At 44.9% G+C, this 12,919-nt stretch overlaps 2 protein-coding genes across 3 annotated transcripts; one reads left to right on the top strand and one right to left on the bottom strand.

The window, feature by feature from the left end:
• Window positions 1-174: 174 nt before the first annotated feature.
• On the top strand, window positions 175-3,223 carry LOC125958176 (esterase B1-like). The gene is made up of 5 exons (XM_049691341.1): window positions 175-1,785; window positions 1,847-1,974; window positions 2,082-2,218; window positions 2,286-2,877; window positions 2,944-3,223. Exons 1-5 carry the CDS (start codon window positions 1,180-1,182, stop codon window positions 3,221-3,223), a joined length of 1,743 nt encoding a protein of 580 aa, XP_049547298.1. The 5' UTR covers window positions 175-1,179.
• A 64-nt stretch (window positions 3,224-3,287) lies between these two features.
• Window positions 3,288-7,624, bottom strand: LOC125958160 (uncharacterized). 2 transcript variants are annotated; one of them, XM_049691316.1, is made up of 3 exons: window positions 7,253-7,624; window positions 4,625-4,949; window positions 3,288-4,547 (listed from the first exon to the last, which is right to left on the bottom strand). In XM_049691316.1, the coding sequence occupies exons 1-3, from the start codon at window positions 7,284-7,286 to the stop codon at window positions 3,563-3,565; spliced, it is 1,344 nt and encodes a 447-aa protein (XP_049547273.1). In that variant the 5' UTR covers window positions 7,287-7,624; the 3' UTR covers window positions 3,288-3,562. The 2 variants fall into 2 exon arrangements, with proteins under 2 accessions (XP_049547273.1, XP_049547274.1); XM_049691317.1 differs by lacking the exon at window positions 7,253-7,624 and adding an exon at window positions 6,359-7,154.
• Window positions 7,625-12,919: the final 5,295 nt, after the last annotated feature.

Below are 12,919 nucleotides of genomic sequence, written 5' to 3'. Positions count from 1 at the left end.
TGAGGAATACTTCTGACCCGAATTGTCATATGACCTTGGGCTGATTTGTGAAACTACAAAAGATGTCGGTGGCTATTCATTCACTGGTTTGATAAATTAATTTGATCCAGTGTTTTCCTTATCGGATGTTTACCCACTTATATTTACAATCATTAATACAATCTGCTCGCCCTATTTTATTTCCATTTTCATTAAACGACCAATTCCATTAGTCTAAGTACCAAGTATTTGCGTTTTATTTGGAACATTTGGTCAGCAGTGTAATTATGGGAATCAATCAAACAGGTGATCGAATAAGCTACTGAAGCAATTCATTTCCGATTATCTCTGAGGAACTAACGCTGCCGAAATGTCACACGATGCCAACCGATGTTCCCATAGAGAGGTGTTAGCTCCCGAAGGTGTTAGATAAACCAATGTTTAAAAGCACAAACATTACACCAGACTGTGAATTTCGCTACCAAATAATCTCCATTATTGGAGGAAACCTGACAAACTACTGTTTTCGCTTTGCGCCTTTGCATAATTTATTGGTACCTTCATTAATGACGCTCATTTAACATTAGATTAATCATCTTCCGAGAAAATTATGAGAAGACGAATATATGTATTACATTGAATAGCGTTTAACTCAATAATGGATATCAATCTCAATATGCCGCAGACACCAGTCTTACTAAGAAAAACCAGTTTACACCAGCAAAGCGTCGCATTCATTATGCAACCGTCGTGTTGAGCATCAGGTAGCATACGAACCGGTTAGATTGAACGGATCGAAACTTAATAGTGTCTCAAGCTGCACCGTATAGTTTCGCATCTTCGAAAATAAACAAAACGATCAGTTTCTGTATCACAAGTATGTTCCATGTATTAATGCCACAATGGTTGCTAGCACAAGCCACTTTCCTATTAGCGCCATGGAGCGAATGGCTACTAGATGAGCTGAAGTTTATCTAACGGAACCGAACGCCCGACGTATGTGCATCTCGGCGCTGTGTGCGTGTTGTGTATGCTGCATAATCAATCGGTCAAGGTCAACTTGATCGAGATGATCACAACCACCACGTTGGCTACTTTCCAGCAAGAAAGTGGTCGCCAACACACAAACAATGAACGCACGCAGCATAGCCGCGATCGCTGTATCCAGCGAGGCGTTGTCTCTTGTTAGTCGTTGGTGCGATGGGCAAGTGGATAAACGTGTGCCAGTATCTGGTCGCTCTTTCTCGTCTAGTGGTCGCTACGATCATTTTTCTCGTTCAGCACCGTTTGCTGCGGTACTGGCCCCCTCGGGAACGACCCCTGGTGACCGTTAGCCAGGGGAAGGTACGCGGGATAAGCTCAACTCTGCCGAATGGCAAACCATATCACTACTTCAAAGGCATTCCGTACGCCAAGGCACCCGTTGGCGAGCTGCGCTTTCGTGCTCCAGTTCCGCTCGACCGCTTTCGTGTCCCGATCGTCGACTGCTGCGTGGAACGTGCTGACTATGTGCAACTAGATTTCTTCTCCGGGTTTGTGTTTGGTTCTGAAAGTGCTCTCTATCTGAACGTGTACACCCCAGTGCAGCAGCTTCCAGTGAAACCTAATGGCTCCAGATTACCTGTGATGGTGTTCCAGCATGGCGGAGGGTTCGCATGCGGAACGGGCAGCAGCTTTTTTTATGCGCCCGATTCTTTTCTGCAAAAAGACGTAATCGTCGTGACGGTTTACTACCGGTTAGGACCGCTTGGCTTCCTTTATCTACCGGAAGCAGGCATCGAAGGCAATGCTGGGCTAAAGGATCAGGTATGATAACTCGTCAAAGATGTGCCATCCAATCCATCTTATTCCACTTGCTCGCTGGCAGTTGATGGCGCTACGTTGGGTCAATGAAAACATTGCCCAGTTCGGGGGTGATCCGCAGTGTGTAACGCTCTTCGGAGAAAGCGCCGGCAGTTTTTCTTCATACCTACACATGCTTTCACCAAACTCACGGTATGTTTCTTGCGACCTGTCTTGGGACACCTGTGCGTGAATGTTTTCTCGAATGCAACTGGTCAGCTGTTTGTACGATGATCGTTTCGTTTTTGTCTGATTTGCAGCAAGTATTTCCATCGCGTCATCTGCCAGAGTGGTGTCGCTTGTTCCAGCTCTTTTATGCAGACGGATGGTGTTAAGATGGCTTTCAATTTGGCGCGCTACTTTGGCTACAAAGGATCGAGCCAGAAGGGAGCACTCGGTATGCTATTGCTTGCGAGATCAAAGGTGTGATCTGTTCTAATTAACTAATATCGATGGTACTACAGAAACGTTGCTTAAGGTTCCCGCTGAACAACTCGTCAAACATCAACGAAAGGCTCTCGGTGTGGCAGCAAAAAACAGCGATCTCGTGTTTGTATTCCTTCCGGTGGTGGAACAAACGCTCACCAATGACAGCATCATCACACAGGAACCCGAACAGATTTTGAAAACGTACGACACGCTGCAGATACCGCTGTTGGAAGGATGCAACGATGGTGAGGGTATTCTTGGACTCTTCATCATCCGGAACCAGTTGGATGGAATCGCTCAACTTCCATACCGTTTGGCATCGAAGATGTTTCGTGCTCTTCCAAAGGATGAAATTTCGCGAATCAGTGAACGGATCAAGCGATTCTACTTTGGTGATCAACCGGTCGATCGTTGGGACCGAGAGCAGCTGAAACATCTTCTCTCGGATATGATTTTCATGACTGATTCCTGGCTCAACGCTGAATGGGTGGCACGATATCAACCCCATTTGCGCCACTATCACTATCGTTTCACCTACGACGGACGGTTCAGTTTACTCAAACGATTGTTCCTGAATGCAAGCACGCCCGGTGCCTGTCATGGTGACGAGTTGATGTACATGTTCTGGTAAATTTACAGTACTATTACTTGCAAATTGCTTGCTAAACTATCTTTCTAATTTTTCTTTAATAGTCCACGGGCTCTTCCCAAACTCCCACCATCCAGTGAGGAGAATCGCGTTCGCGAAAACATCATCGCATTGTGGACTAGCTTCGCTAAGCACGGCGATCCATCTGTGGAATCACGCGATATTGTTGACGTCCGATGGGAGCCTGTACCAAAAATTGATCGTGAAGCAACCGAGTTCCGACTCAATTGCCTGGAGATTAACTTGCATCCGACGATGGTCTCAGATCCATGTGTGGAGCGAACGAACTTTTGGCGATCTTTATGCGAGACTAGTTCAAAGTGATAAGGGAAACTTCTGACCCGAATTGTGATATTCAATGGTTTTGGTAAATTAAATTGACATCCGATATTTTCCTTCTCGGGTGTTGATCCACCTATATTTATAATCTTTAAAACAATCTATAAAACGTGTTCATTTACTCTTAACAAATTCGTTGCGCCCTACTTCACACCTCACACTAGTCTTCCCTTTAAGTGCAAAATCTAATCATTAAGTTTTTTTGCTAGTAAGGTAAGCTCTTCTTGTAACCGTTGTCGCTGTGCTGTTCACGCAGGATTATTGCTTTTCGTTAAACGAGGAAATCTATATCACAAATAGAAATTTTCTTTCGATCTTTGCTCTCTACGGGTACAACTTATTTATACGATAGAGAATGAAGGACAGAGTGGCTTCGTTCACATACCGGCCAATGGTGTTATAGCACATGTTAAGTGTTTGGACGGTAAACTTCACGTTGCTCTGTCCACCTAGCGACAACTGTTTCAGTTGGCTATCGTTCAGATACGTGCTCCACTCGTCTTTGTTGTCTATGTGCGTCACAATCAACTCCTGATTGTGCTTTAAGCCAAGTAGCTGTCTTATATCCTCTTCGCATTCTTTCAAGCTTCCATTGCATTCATCTTCGTTATTTTTAAGCTTGGTGTAGGTACCGCATACATCCTCGACCGGCAACATGTAGTTTCCGTTCATTTCCTTCCGCTCGTTTGACACTTCTTTGACCCTGAAGAGACGAATCTGTTCACAAAAAATTGCGCGATACATCGCCATAACGGGTCTATAGCAGTCCTTCGGTGCCATATGCTCGACAATGCTTTCTATTTCCGCCTTCGTAAGTATTGGCCGACAGATGATTTCCTTTTTCAGATCGAGCGCGTATTGATAGCCAGGTATACCGACCAAGCGCCGTGTCAGAAACAGGACGCTCTCGTAAGACATGAACGGCATGTAGCCAGCGTAGGCATCGGTTATTGCACCCATCATTTGTTTAAACAGTGTAGTCTCCAGTTGCAGCGATGGCATAAACACGTACCGTATCGCCATCCGACAAATCTGGTCGACTACCTCCAATCGAAACAGGCACATGTTGCAGTGATCGTGCACACCCAGCATAAATCCAATCACGGCCCACAGATGTACGAATGCCTCCACATCCTCACGGTTATCGTAGCGGATGCCGAGCAAGTGCGGGCGCACCAGTGGAAAGCCCATGAAGCCGAACGTTGTCAGTGCCATCTCGGGCTGACTAATGAACCCGAGCTGCCGTTTGGTAGCACTGCGCGATGCACCGAGATGCATTCGACGTACTTGTTGTAACGATTTCCATGATCTGCAAAATATTAACGTATAAAATGACGAAAAATTAATGATTATCGTCGATCGAGTGAGGAAGTCCTGTAGAATTACCTTGATCCTGGTTGCAGGTCACACTCGTACCAATCACTCATGTGTTTCAAGGTAGACACGTAGCGCTTACGGGCTGTCTCCATCGTGTTCGATTTGCCGGTGTGCTCAAGTATGCGCAAACCCTTCGGATCGGACAGCAGTACCAGCAGGCTGCAGAACGTTGCCTGTAGGATGCCAAAGCGGTTGTCCTTGTAGAATCTCTGGCCACGCTTAAACTTTGCTTCATCGTACCAGGATGGCAATTCAGTTTCAAGATCCGCTGCCGTGCCCTCATCGCTTGGCGTGTCGAGAGCTTTGAACAGGGTTATCCAGTACTCTTTCGCTTCTAAAAGAGGAAAAAAGAGGGAAACACACATGTTAGAACATATTGGCGACTTTGTAACAAGAGAAATCTAATGAATTCTGATTAAGAACCTTTGAAAATTCTATTCCCTCCGCTTGAACGAACGTACCATGATCGGACGAGTACCTGGCAACAGTACGCGTCGCGATGAGCTATAGCCCTTCGTCATGGTACTTATTCAACACACTGAAGCTGTCAATTCGCCCAAGGGGGAGCCTGTGCCTCCAGACAATGTATCCCACAACATTGGACTTTGCGTGTTGCTACCACATGGCATGGGAGTGAAACTTGGGATCATTTATCGTTCGTCATTCCGGGATGGCGATTTTTAAGCAGCCACGATCAAGCACCTTACATAAGCCAGCGGCCGTAATGAGTAACGATGATGCTCAACAGGATTGCGATCCGAGCAAGCAATGAATCTGCCTTTTCGAGCGAGTAACCGATTGCGTAGAGGGCATTGTTCGTCTCGAGTGTTGGCGCGTAGCTCGTTTAGGAGCAGCATGACGGGGTACGAGCGGCTCAGCTATTGAGATCGAACTCGATTAAAGATGGAGCCGTAAGATTATAACGATACAACCATAGTGCGAGAACTGGATGAGAATGGGAAAAGCTTAGCCTCTCCAATCTCCAATGACGTACCGGAACTAATCGGTGAGTGGAAACGAGATTGCTTCACCTGAACCAACGATCATCACGGGATGGTCCAAGGTCATGTTCAACCTTATACAAATAATACGCGAAATTGCCCAAGAGTATTTGAAAAAAAAAGGAATTTCATCAGCCCGCAGAGCAGAACACCGAAAACGACGCCCCACATTAACTCCGTTTGAAGCAATTAAAATGCTGACGGCAGCCAGATTTGAAACCAGCGAACCATGTCGGGTGAAAAAGATATAATAGGGTCCCCGATCAGTCACGCGGATCGCGTTCTAGAGATGCATTCACGATTCTATTGCACCAGTTTTTATTTGTTCTCTCTGACTAAAGCAAACACTTCCAGTGTTTGTTCGTTTCATTTGCGCTGCGTTTTAAACTGCAAGCATGATCGCCAACCAGCATGTGAGATCGGCAGGTACAACTCTGGTTCGATTCTGCACGCGACATAATTGGCACGTTTGTTGTGGTGCATCACGTTTGGGTTGACGAAACTTATTTCAATGCCAATCTCTTTTTGTGAGAGAAAACCTGCTCCCTTTGTCGGCACTGGGTTTCTTAACGAGGTTCATCGCTCTCCGACGGAACCGCAGTGCGCAGAATCGCTATTATAGAACGAATTTCCCGAAGGAGATGAGAAGGCACATTGTGTGCACTTTTCACTATCATTGTTCTAGTCGGACGTTGGTCTGCTGGACTGCGCTCAAATAACATTCATCACCAAGCGTACTCACCAAGCTCTTCGGGGGTCAGCTGAATAGACTCCATTGCTTATGCGAAAAGACAAGGCACTATCTTCAAGGTACTAATCTTTTGCGACGGATCACTCTCACTAGCGGTTACAATCAAAAATGGATGACTGCTCTACTACCAGTGAACTGTGTTAGTAACCGATAACTGTCTTCGATGCTGAGTAACGCCTTTGCGTCGATGCGCTGCGGCCAGAGTCCAACACGCGTCTGATTCTCTGTTCTGGCAATCGAGAACTTTTATGCCGGAACGAAAGATTCGCGAGAACGCATGGGGAAGCTTGTGCCGATGGCCGGAGTCATTGCAAGCAAGATTCAACCGTGAACCGGATTGTTATTATATTCCCTCATATTTTTCCGACTGCTTCCTTTCACTTGAGATTTCACCTTGGACTTGAATCTTACAACCATGTTTAACCATTATTATTTTTTTAACCAGTATCGTCTCGAATTTTTAGCAATGGAACAAACACGTACCGTATCGTCATCTGGCAGATCTGTTCTAATATCTTTTGTTTAAACAGCACGTACCGTATCACCGTCTAACAAATCTGGTCCATAACCTCCAGCCGAAACAGGCTCATTTTGCGGTGATCGTGCACACCCAGCATAAACGTAAATATCACCCACAGGTGCATGAACGCCTCGAGATCCTCACGGTTATCGTATCGGATGCCGAGCAAATCCGATGAAATTTGGCAGTACCATCTCGGGCTGTTCTCTTTACCGGCATTCTCTCCGACGGATTCGCAGTGCGCAGAATCGCGTTTGATGAACGAATTTCCCGAAGCAGATGAGGAGAGCCTTTGTGTACACTTTTCACTATGATTGTTCTGGTCGGACGTTGGACTGCGCTGACATAATGCTTTTCATACTCACCAAGCTCTTCCGGGGTAAGTTGAATCGAGTCCATCGCTTATGCGAAAAGACAAGGCACTATCTTCAAAGTACTAGTCTATTGCGACGGATCACTGTCACTAGCGGTTACATGCAAAAATAGATTACTGCTCTACTACCCGTGAACTGTGTTAGTGACCGATAACTGGGTTCGATGCTGAGTAACGCTTTTGCGTCGATGCGCTGCGGCCAGAGTCCAACACGCGTCTGATTTACTATCGTGTGAATCGAGAACTGTGCTCCCAGAACGAAAGAATCGCGAGAACCCATGGGGGCAGTCATGGTAAGCGAGATTCAACCATGAACTGGGTTGTCACGACATTACCTCGGTTGTTGTCTTTCCTCAATGCCTCGTATTCACTGTAGAACGATGGTTTGTACCTTCTGACCTGTTAACAGCTAGGATTTGCAAGCAGGAAGTAAGGTTTCAAGAATCGTGCAATTGCGTTAGAATAGTAAAGCAACAAATCACGTTAGGCTCATCTCAACCGGTTTACGATACGAAATTTACATGCATTAGCATGCGTTAATGATGCTTTTTAAGTGAAACATTACTGACTTTTTTAATGTTATACGCTATCGCATTAAGCACTACAGAAAGCAAAACTAAAAGTAAAATTTGTTTAATCGCTAACAAAAACTTTTGTTAACAATCTCAGGAACAACAAACCTGTTGCGCGTCTCGGTTCAAGTTCAAGGGCTTACATCCTCGTCAATGTCGCGTGCACCACTACCCCCTGGTAGACACCGGTGACGCGACTTACACGCCTGTAAAGTTAAGAGGAAAGGTCGTTTGCGAAACGTAAACAAGTTCTACTGACACAGTGAGTGAAACCGGTTTTGCTAGCTGCTCACCGGATCACTTGCATTAAATTGCAGTCAAAAAGCGTTTAAATGCAGTTGCTAGCTAGATCGTTCTCTGATTTGTTTCTATTTAGCTTCCGCTTGGCCGATGCCGATGTCATTGCATCCGGATCGTCACCGAACCAAACGATACGATGCAATTATTCGTTCGGTTTCATTCGTTCATTCTACTGCCTATGGGGACTTCCGTGTTGGGGCGTGCGATACCATGAAATATCAAGTGAAATGCATTCCCTTCCTACTGTGCCCGTTGGACAGATGCTGTGTAAAATAACGATGAATCACGTTCAACACGTGCTTATCGGCGGTGGTTATGATATCGTGCTGTACGCTATTCTAACCGACGAGTGACGATTGGTTGGCAAGCTACTTTCATGCATCGCACAATTCGCGTTGCTGTGAATCGTACATAACTTATAATCCCAGTAGCATCCAGGCTTCGATCTACTACTTTAAAGCAGAATCAGTCGCACACATTCACCGAGAATTTTTTCAAGGGGGTTTTAATAAAATTTTGCAAGTAAACATCTGTTTTCGGTGCGAAATGCTATACGGATCGCTGCCACGGCGAGATACAAACTATAACGTATTGATTAATTAATAGCTTGAAAGGTGTATTTTCCCCAACATATTTCCACATATATGAACTCAAAACGCTGTGTCAGTTGAATCAAATATATTTCGTACATGCGCTTAGACGCTATGGCATCTCATTGTACGTTGTGCATGGTTTTAAATAATGTGCACTGATGTGTGTTTGAAATACATACCGCAACAGTCTCTGACGTATTCCGTCAGCAATCACATTCACTGCTTCAAAGGATTCCAGCGTTTCTATGAAACGGCAAAGGCATTCACACTTATTGCTCCTTGGTGTTTGACAAAAAAAATGCGTTTAACTTGTTATTAGGGTTCAATAGGGATTCAACTGATTGAAAGGCTGTCAAGTGAGTGATCATCAGGCTTCGGTGCATTGCAATTATCCTCCAGGAGGCTCTCTGGAATGTGTAGTGAATTGTAACTTTCATCTATAATTCCTTTGCATGGTCAATGTTAAAAGCATCACTCAATCATTTCCGTCATGACGGTAAACGCCGAGTAAGCGCGGCCCAGAATCTAAATGAAAGGAAATATTTTTAGTGATTAGCTTCACAACGAGACGTTAGGCTTGCGACATACCGCCAGGAACGTTTCATAAGTCAAGGGAAACATCCGATACACGTTGATGGTGTAGGGCTTCTGAGCTCGCATCATTATCAAAGAGAGATCCTTCTTCTGTCTGCTATCGAGCACAATCCAGTTACAGCTCGCAATTCCATCGGAAATGCTTAGGGACTGAGTAATAAGGTGATAGAGATTGAAATATCAATCATTAGAGTGAAACTCGCGGGCTCTCGAGCAATCTCCCGTTTTTAGTTCAATACCTTTTGAGCGACGAGGTCACCCAAGAAACACCATGTCAAAATCTGGTACAATACACACAGCACGAACGTTGCGCAACGAAAGATTAGGATTAAATTGCCTTTGGCAAACAGTACCTCGAATGCGCTCGTACAGATCAGAATAATGCTGGCTATAAACTGTCCCATTAAGTTGGGTTCGAGGACCTCTGTCACTTGGTTACCCAACCTATTAACGGAAGAAAGAAAAGTATCTCAGGATAGTCGAAGATAACTAACAGAATGGCTGAATGACTTACTCCAGAAGATACTGGTGCCGTAAAATTAGCTGCCTTATGCGTGCAACTACTGTTTCATCTCGGCACAGGGATCGGCCGTGTGCCGACCGCTCCGTTCCGATTGTAGCGAATTCCATGCCCAGCAGCTGAAAATATAGCGACAACTGGCTTACGAGCTGACATATGAAGAGCTCCGTTAAAGTAACCGACATGATGGAATGACAAGCGAGCACCATCTGACTGACGAATATTACGCCGTAGCCTATAATCGTGTCGTTGCTAAAAGGATATTTGGCGCGAAGAATGAATCCATCGGAAAACAGACCCTATCAATGATAAGCATGGTTTTCAGTACCGAAGCGAACACTAAGAAATTTATGCTTACATAAAGAACCAGAGAAACGGTAAGCACAGAACCTAAAATGTATGTTAGATGCACAATCAACCATTCTAGTCGATGATGTGAAAGGACCTGCTGCATGTACTGCTGCTCACGATGCCTATAGAGCTCACGAAGTTGTTTGACGAACTCAAGCAAATCGTCGAGATAAAACCGACAGAACCAACGCTTTACCAGAACCATTTTGAGTGACATAAGGACACAAAGATCGTCACCGAATCGTTCAATGTCTTCACGCGAGTCCACTAGATCGCATGCGATCGCCACTGTCTGAAGTACACAGAACAACTCCATCGCGTATAATCCCAGTCGTCGCCAGTATGGAGCCTTTGAGAAGCCAGGATAGATACCAAGAAGACTGCAATCGATCAGATAAAAAGCAAGAGAGAGACTTATTGCTGTCCGATCAAATGATGGTCATACCAATGGGCTTACCGTAAATTATTGAATTGGTGCTGAATGTACGGTTCTTCGCGAAGGTTTCTAGGCCATAATTCACTCAATTTGCGCCACAGTTTTTCCATCCTGCTTGCTGTGGACGTTCCAGCAGCTCTTCTATGTCCTTCAACGGATTAAAAGCAATGGTACTATGCTCCGGTACATTCCAGAGCGTGATTTTTATAAGGATTATTGCTCCTTCGTCGTTTTAATTACAAGAAGTACCCTCCCCGTCATGTGTGCTGTACATCCACGGGAAGTATGGGACTTCGGTACGCTCAATTACACACCACATGTTATGGTAACGAGCAGGTTTGCAACGCGGTAATTATTTTACCTCGCGAGACATCTGCGAGCTCTCTAGAAAACATTCCTACCTCTGATTCTTCCCAGCATAAGTCTTCCAAAAGAAACAAGGAAGCATTTATGAATAAGTTGTTACAAACTCTATACCTGTGAGAATATCCGTAGCTCGTAGCGTTTTAGAATTGGATAATTGGCCTCTGTGAAGAAACCGACCGTTTCGCAAGTGCCATTCTATTGATCGTTCTATGTCATATTTCCCTACAAACAAGGACACAAGGACATCACAAATTGCTACAATCAAACGTTTGATTCGTTCGCCCATTCGTTTGATAGCCCACAATTCCCAGAGATTCACGAGTTTATGTAAGGGATACTGTGTCAACGTAACGTTTGGCTAACTTTACTTACAATTTTTTCGAACAATGCAATCCTCCATTGTTGCAGATCCATTGAGAAAATTGCACTCCTGGCATTTCTGGAGTTTCCACCGTTTTAGCTGCGCTCGAAAGAGCTTTGTTAAACAATTTCGGATATTTACCGCACTAACTGGTATCGCAACGCTTCGGTCTATTAATTATTATCAATATACAGCACAATCACCACCATCGTAAACCATCAAATAACTCACGAAAAATTACTGCTTTGAAGCGGTACGACCAGTTTCCCAATTTAGTAACCTTCGTTATCATGTCAAACTAGCCACCCATCAACCATGTGGTAGTTATTGAAGCAGGAAATTCGCCTCTCCTTCAATCAATCCGTTAGAACCGATCCGATGTCACCCTGTAGAACGCGATCGCAGCCAGTCCAACCAATTGGCTGCGTACTTACAAGAAATGAATCTTGCGAGATGCACACTTTGCTAGTACCTCGTTTGCTCTTTGAAGCAGAAACAATAAATTACTAACAGATGAAATTTTGTTCTACATAAATTGAGAGCTCATCTTGAGCTCACCTTGGTTGGCAATGAAGGATATGAACTAGCGCACGGCCATGGTACGTGACTATACCAATATTACCTTGACCTAACTCAACACCGAAACCGAAAATACTACTCCCATTCATGCTTCGGCTCGGTAACCATCAGATGCCATTGAGAAAACGCTCCCAGGAAGCAAGCATGCAAATCGAGGAACATCAATCGTGCTCACGAAGGATGCAACGATGCATCTCGGTTTCCAGCACTTCCGCATTTCGGCGCATTTGTTGCTTGTTTGTGGGTCGCTAGGTTAGTGTGCTGCATCATACCGAGCATATCGAGACCGGTAGGAAGTTCGCCGTAACTGACGGTACCTGAAACTGAAGAGTTGCTGAATCGGACTATCGTCGATACCCGAGAGCATGCTTCTCGTATCCTGTTGCATTCAGTCAACAGTGCACGCTCGTGCCAGCAACATGCAGACAGCAGGTATCAACATTATCGACCGGTAAAACAGTGAAGAGTGAAATCGTTCGAGTGAGCCTTACCTGGTTTTGGGTGACAAATTCCATCTTCCGCACCCGGTAAAGTGAAAGTAAATGATCTCTTGCTGACAGACCGGCTCGGATCAGTCGTGCTTTGAAGCGCCATCTCATTAGAATGCAATTACCACCTCTAGCGTACCGACATTCAGTCTGATGTGGTCTAGCGGGTTCGGTGTTGATTGATAAATAAGCCCTAGGCCAAGCGAACACGTGTGTCGGTACCATCATTTCCATTGATTTAAAATCAAACGTACGCTCGTAATTCCAGTTTGATTTAGCTTTGCTTCACTTTGGCCAAGTGGACACGGTTTCAAAGTATGTGACTATTTGACAACGTTTTTCAGATTCATTCGACGTCCGCTTGGTTGTGTTTGTTTGTGTTTGTTATTAGTATCGAAGCGTTTTTCAACCAACGGAACGACCGATAGCCAGATGGGTAGAAGCGAACAATTCTACTAGATGGTGAGAACGATCGTTAGTCTGCTGGACACACGTGGAC

This window comes from Anopheles darlingi, chromosome 3 (assembly GCF_943734745.1).
Source record: "Anopheles darlingi chromosome 3, idAnoDarlMG_H_01, whole genome shotgun sequence".
Lineage (NCBI taxonomy): Eukaryota > Metazoa > Arthropoda > Insecta > Diptera > Culicidae > Anopheles > Anopheles darlingi.
Note: the sequence above shows the minus strand (reverse complement) of the source record. Positions and strands in the feature narration are given on the sequence as shown.